Here is a 7,531-nt window from a genome sequence, read left to right as displayed (position 1 = left end):
ATCCATCCATCCATCGTCTACCGCTTATCCGGGGTCGGGTCGCGGGGGCAGTAGCTCCAGTAAGGAACCCCAAACTTCCCTTCTCCGGACCACATCCGCCAGCTCCAACTCGGGGATCCGGAGGCGTTCCCACGCCAGTGAGGAGATATAATCTCTCCACTGAGTCATGGGTCTTCCCCGGGGTAACATGTAACATTTAACATTACATAGAAAATATTTACAAAAAGGTAATCAGTGCACGAGGGAGTGTCAGCTTTGCAGCAGCCTGAATGTCTGCTTAAGAAAACTGAGATGGGTGCTGATATCGAAACTTTTGAAGCCCCTCAGGAAGTGCAGCCTCTTGAGGATTCCCTTTGTGTTTGTGTTGAGGGTCCATGTGAGTGTGTCTGTGATGAGTGTGCCTAGAAATTGAAAACTGTCCATATTTATGACAGATGACTCATTGATGGAAATAGGAGTATAATTCCCTCTGGACTTCCTAAAGTCAACCATTTTGTCTGGACTGATATCAGACTTGCTGTTTCATCACCCTAAAACAACTTAATTCATAGACCTGATGGAAATTCAAGCACATTGGAACACAGGAGGTTCCAGCACAACGTTCTCTATCTCCACCAGTTCCACCTGTGTGCTTTCACCCAAACCTGGTGTCTCTTACAATGACTGTCGTCCAGATTTTGTGATGGAAAGATTCAGGGTCCCTGTGCCAGAGACGGTGACGCAAACAGGAAATTAACTGAGATGCTTCAGTCTTTATTCCTTGATGCCCCCGTTTTTATTATAGGAGTTTTAAATCATTGTAACCTGAGGACATTTTTAAGTCATTTTTATCATGTATGTTAATTGTGCTATTCGCCTCACTGACTATGTTTACCCTGCATGTACAAAATATGCTCTTATCCTGAAATCCCACGATTCCACCAGTATTCCCATTTATATGCAGCCGTCAAAATAGTTTTCCACCCGTGGCGGACCATATTAGCTGTTTACATGACCTATATCTAATGATATTGTCATATTCGGAATAATAATTCGAACATCTGGAACCAGTCTACAACACTGAATCAAAAACGGAAGTCGTCCACACCAAATCTGTAAAAGTATGGTCGATATATTATCATTATTATATTAATAATAATAACAATTATAATAAATATAAATATATTTAAATATATTCTTTCTTATATTTTTTCTCTTCATATGTACATCCTTTTTTTGTTGTTGTAATTTTGTATATTTTGTAATTATTGTTTAACTCAATTGTATATAGTACTTATTTTTAAATATTTCATATATATAATTTAATTTAGCTGATTTTGCTGAGCTGACATGCTGTCTCTCTCGCTCACATTTCATTGTACTGTTGACCCTGTGAATATGAAACTTGAAACTTGAAACTTGAAACTTGATGAAGGCGGTCAGGAGTGCACACACTGATATGTATTTACCCAGTCCGATGGATCTGAGCTGTCTTGTACAAGCACCACGGGTATTGAACTTATTTTTAACATGTGTAGCTACAGTGGTGGAAGAACGACTCAGATCGTTTACTGAAAGGTTCAATGTTTTTCTGTTGGTTTAATTTCTGTTAGACCTCCCTGCCAACGTCGCCACCCTCTGGTGAGGCGAGTAACTACATCTACTGTTTGTGGATATCTTTCTACAGTTCAGCTACAGGATTCTGCAAACCAATAGGAAGGGAGTGTCACTTCGCAAATATCACTTTATATGTAAACCTATATTTATGTGAAATTAAAATACGTGTTTGCAGAGTAAGTTATGCATATTTTCAAATTGCTCTGTATTTTTGTGGATATGACTTCACACAACATATATTAAAAAACACATGTTTGTGGATAGTGAACTATCGCGGATCACAGACGTTGAGGGAGTTGAAACTCTGCCAAGTCTTGAATCACACCCAGCTGTAGTTTCCACCACTTCCCTCTTTCTGTCAAGTTCGTGCCGCTCAGTTTGTTATTGTGATATTGTGATTTAACAAGTGAATGAACTGAAGGTTTTTTCTCTCTCTTGTTTTACTCGACCTGTCTCAGGTGTCAGGTAAGAGTCTTGGAATTATAATATGTCCAAATTGAAATGTAGGTATCTTTAGTTGAGTTTGAATTAAAGTCGTAAATCGTAAAAGTTGACTTTATAATAAGTTACAGATACCTACAATGATCATTTACACGAGTAAGAATTTAGTTATTGACATCAAAAATTAACATCTTGTATCTTGTAAATGTATTTAATGATAATTCATTTAACTCATTATGGCATTATTGGCTTGTAATTCTAACTAGTTAAAAAGCAATTGTTGACATTTGTAATTGCTAACCCTACTGATTACATGTAAAAGGGATCTATATATATACTGTATATGTATATATATATATATATATATGTATATATATATATATATATATGTATATATATATATATATATATATATATGTATATATATATATATATATATATATATATATATATATATATATACTGTATATGTATATATATATATATATACTGTATATGTATATATATATACATATACAGTATATATATATATATATATATATATGTATACTGTATATGTATATATATACTGTATATATATATATATATATATATATATACTGTATATGTATATATATATACATATACAGTATACATATATATATATATACTGTATATGTATATATATACTGTATATGTATATATATATACAGTATATACAATGTATATGTATACATATATACTGTATATGTATATATATACTGTATATGTATATATATACTGTATATGTATATATATACAGTATATGTATATATAATGTATATATATATACATAATACAGTATACATATTATATATATATATATATATACTGTATTAATGTCAGATTATAGTATAGATACTGTAGATAGTATTATAATCTATACAATAACAGATACAGTATATATATATCATATATATATAGATACTATAGTATATATATATCGTTATATATATATATAGATATACATATACAGTAGATATATATATATATATATATATATATATATATATCATATATATACTATATCTATATATATACTATCTCTATACTATATATCTATATCTATAATCTACTGTTAATCGCTTATACTCATATATATATATATATAAATAGTATTCCAAAATAATTAAAATGTATATTTAAGAATAATACTGCTTTAAGAAAATAAATAATAATAATAATAATAATAATAATAACTATTATTAACTAAGATTAAAAACACATTGCTTTTTTTTTTACACGTTGGATTATATTTCTTACTTATATAACACAACATTTGTTCTCTCTGCATATTTTAACGACATTTATTTGGACCATGGAACTGGTCCATCTTTATTATTTTATTGGTTTCAAGTTTTATAGGTCATATGCAAATTAATACAGGGTCAACAGTTGAATTGACAAGGTCCATTGAGAGCTACCGTTTTGTCCACTGACATAATGTTGTTCAATATTCATGAACTGACACACCTTTTTGCTTCATCACATATTTTCTCTACAGGTGAGGCTCTGATCTTCCTTCAAGACCGCCACACTGTCAAGATGCTTTATAGATCACGTGGAAACAGAGCTCTCATTGCCCTGCTGTGCATCGCTGCCTTTGCCCTGATGTATATATCTTCTTCTTCATGGAGTTCATCTGTGTATTTCCTCGGCCGTCAGAGCTCAAGTCTTTGTGCCTGTGACAAGTGTTTAAGAGAGGCTGATCTATGCGTTGGGGAGCGTATCAATGAATCTCCGAAGCCTTTTTTGTCAAGAAAATATGGAATTTCAGAGGAAGATTACAATTGGTGGAAGGTAAATGTCACAAATATTCTGCTTCTGTTTCACCACAATGTCTTTTAGACACTCTTAACGGGTCCTGCATCAAAAGCAGAAACTAGTTTGTGTTCTCTGCACATTTAGTTGGTTACCTTTCTAAAAGGGGAAGTCTGAGCTGTTTTACTGAAAGAGGAATCTGTTTAGTGTCAATAGTGTTCTCTGTCAGATGAACTAAAAACACTTATTTACACATTGGGACATGTGAAAACTATTTAAATTAAGCTCATTGTTCAGCTGCATGTTCACTCTCACAGCTCTCACAGTTTTCGGCTGCAGCAGGCTCCTGTGTTCTGCAAAGAAATCCTTTAAAGCCCCACTGTACACTTCAGCAGACAGACACACTTAGAGGTGATAGTTTGGAGCATTTAGCAGCTAAAGGTAGAGACCAAAAACAGAGCTGAGTGAATATTGGCCTTACATCCATCAGGTGGAGAACAACACGGTTCCAAATTAATGCTAATGTTGCTCCGTAACTGCTGGATTTGTAAATGAGCAACTGTTTGCTAACAAGTTCACAATCAACTTTTGCAGGTTTAAATTATAATCCTTAAAGATGAATACAAATTCGGAGCATATCTATGATTGAGGAATTGCCTCCACACGCCTCTCAACATGGCGACGGCTGAGCCAGCGGCTGATAGATCTAACAGTGTTAACCTGGGGGAACCAATGAATAAAGGGGTAATTAAAAATGTACATACATTAAATGGCAATTGGGTTAAAAAAAATCAGATTATGAACAGTGCCAAAAACAGAATCTTGAGGATTGTAGCTTCAGATACCACAACTGTGGTATGTGGAACTAGTATGTGAATAGATTGTATACTGATGCTGGAATAACGTTATTTTTCTGTTCTGTGTCAGAACATATATCGGGAAGGTCATGACTTCAGTGTCTACAATACAACAGTGGACAAACTGTTCCAGATGTTCCCACACATTGCAGATGTTGGAGAATCCAACAATAAACGCTGCACGACTTGTGCTGTGGTGGGGAATTCTGGTAACTTGAAGCGATCACACTATGGACCTCTCATAGACTTTCATGATATCGTAATAAGGTAAATCATTTCTGCCATCTTCAAAAGATCTAGTGTAAACAATGATGTCTACACTAAAGCTAAACCCTATTTGCACCAGGGGACTGCACGTGATTAAGAAATGTGTCTTTAACTACGTTAATCTTTTAGAATAAACTATGGCCGTACCAAAGGCTATGAAGCAGATGTTGGGACCAAAACGACTCATCGAGTAATGTATCCGGAGAGTGGATCTTATTTGGACAACACCACTAGTCTTGTGCTGTTTCCATACAAAATAAAAGATTTCCTGTGGCTCATTGACGCCTTCAAACAAGGGTGGGTGTGTAAAACAGAGCTGCTATCAGTATCTTCTTCTGTTCATTTAAAAACAATACCTGGATACAAATCTGTAATTGAATGAAAACACTAGGCAGGCAAGTTTGTGTGAAATCTTAAGTATAAGGAAGGTTTGTATTTGACGGTGCAGGAACAGTGTGCTGTAGGGTGGTCATGACAGTGAGAAATAGTTTCTCTTCTGAGCAAAACATTTCTCTTTCTGTTGGTCAGTGTGAAGATGCAGTTTAACAGCTGAGCTAAAAGTGGACTGCGATCAAAGTGTCATTTGATCGCAGTCCACTTTTAGCTCAGCTGTTAAACTGCATCTTCACACTGACCAACAGAAAGAGAAATTCAAAAGGTCCGTGTTTTAAATTATTTAAATTTTTGCGCCTTTTGTCTTCTCGCAACATATTTTGTCTAGCTTTTCTCTGGCCTTATGGTTTGGCTTTCTGTTGTTATTCTGTCAATCAAAGCACTCTATAAATTTGTTTTTTAAAGTATATATAAAGTTATTAATATTAATAATGTTAGGTTTTGCAATGAAATGTATGAATTCACTATAACACTGCATTTAACATTTTAATCTGACAAATAATGTTAAATGATTATTATTAAATTGTACTTTTATACACTTTCTACTGAATGTACCATGTTACCAGGGAGGACAGTGCTGTGAACTCAAAGAGGAGAGCAAACAAGGATTTGGTGAGTTTTCTAAATGATTTTGCATGAAACCGAAACATCTGATAAGTCACTCAGTAATAAATTGTATTGTATTAATCGTTATATTTATGTCAGTTTAAAGTTTAACTTTAATCCTGAACAGGTGCTTATCCTCAATCCAGCTCTCATGAAATATGTCCATGAAATTTGGCTGGGAAGAAAGGGCAATTATCCATCTACTGGCTTTTTGACTTTGGCTCTCAGCATGCAAATATGTGATGAGGTAGGTTCAAATTGCACAATATATAAAAAAAATTGTAATGCTCTTTCACAGATTGATATGTTGTGGTAGCGACCTGTCAATCAGAAGGTAGCTCCACCCTAAAGCATACGCTGCTTTATCGTCTATGTTGCTCTAAATGGGACCACAATGTACAAAATCGCCAAGACATCATGCTGTATAGAAGAAAACTCGAAGCTAGTGATTGAGACCATAAACTCCTCAGGATACATTTTACTTAAGGAATTAATAAAGTGGGAAGTAGGTTCATTTTCTCATAGACTTCTATAAAATTGGATTTCTTTTTGCAACCTACTGGTCATTAGAGAGAATGCAAGTTTACGGCACTAACCTTCACTTTTCAGCCCTGGATGTTGCCGCTTGTAACATACAGATGTGAGAATGGTTTGGATCTTCTTGTCTAACTCTCAGCAAGAAAGAAGAAAAGCGTATTTTCAAAAATGCTGAAGTTTAAATTTATGGTTAAGGACAACAAAATGTCCAAAAGGCAAATTAGTAAGACTTTGAAATATAGCACCATAATACAAAATTAAAGTTACTGAAAATATGAAGACACTTAATAAACTGACTGTTTTATGAAGCATTTATTCAGGTTAGTACAAAAAAAAATAAGTTTATTGACAGCAATACTGAATCCAGCTGAGATTCATTGTATCGTTCTTGTTTTACCAGGTCAGTGTTTTTGGGTTCGGAGCAGACAGAGATGGAAACTGGAACCATTACTTCGAAGTTCTCAGAAACAAAAAGCTGAAAACTGGAGCTCATGCTGGAATGCATGAATATGAAGTTATTCAGAAACTACACAAGAAGAAGACAATCAGTTTTTATAAAGGCTTTTAAAGGTGTTGGTTTCTCTTTTACTGTTTCTCTCTACGTCAATTTAATTTACACAACCGAGAACTTTAGCTTGAAGAGAGAACTCTAGTCTCAGTCCTAGAGCTGAGGCAGTATAAAGTAATTGTAATTATTAAATCACTGTAAAGTTTTGTGGGCATAAAGTATTATTAGGAAGCTAAATATAGAGACTTGTTGATAGGCATGCTGATACATACACACTTCTCTCCTTTTAATATGGAAATGTATTGGTGGACCTTTCTGCGTTTAAAAATAATAATAAGAATTCAACCACAATTGTATGAACCTCTTTTCCTTTTTTGACTTCTTATAATGTATTTGTGTTGTTTCGAATAATGAAAACTGTTAATATAATGATTAAAAAATGAGTTAAAAAGACAGTGGTGTGGCTGGTAATAATGATTGGACGACACCTTTATATATATATATATATATATATATATATACTTTCCATACATTTTGCTGATAATAA

At 33.9% G+C, this 7,531-nt stretch overlaps 1 protein-coding gene across 1 annotated transcript; it reads left to right on the top strand.

Annotated features, from left to right (window-relative positions):
• The first annotated feature begins 3,600 nt into the window (after positions 1-3,600).
• On the top strand, positions 3,601-7,324 carry LOC115016017 (CMP-N-acetylneuraminate-beta-galactosamide-alpha-2,3-sialyltransferase 1-like). The gene is made up of 6 exons (XM_029443684.1): positions 3,601-3,855; positions 4,744-4,940; positions 5,070-5,237; positions 5,900-5,945; positions 6,067-6,186; positions 6,877-7,324. Exons 1-6 carry the CDS (start codon positions 3,601-3,603, stop codon positions 7,042-7,044), a joined length of 954 nt encoding a protein of 317 aa, XP_029299544.1. The 3' UTR covers positions 7,045-7,324.
• Positions 7,325-7,531: the final 207 nt, after the last annotated feature.

This window comes from Cottoperca gobio, chromosome 11 (assembly GCF_900634415.1).
Source record: "Cottoperca gobio chromosome 11, fCotGob3.1, whole genome shotgun sequence".
Lineage (NCBI taxonomy): Eukaryota > Metazoa > Chordata > Actinopteri > Perciformes > Bovichtidae > Cottoperca > Cottoperca gobio.
The sequence above is the reverse complement of the archived record's forward strand: the minus strand, read 5'-3'. Positions and strand labels throughout refer to the sequence as shown.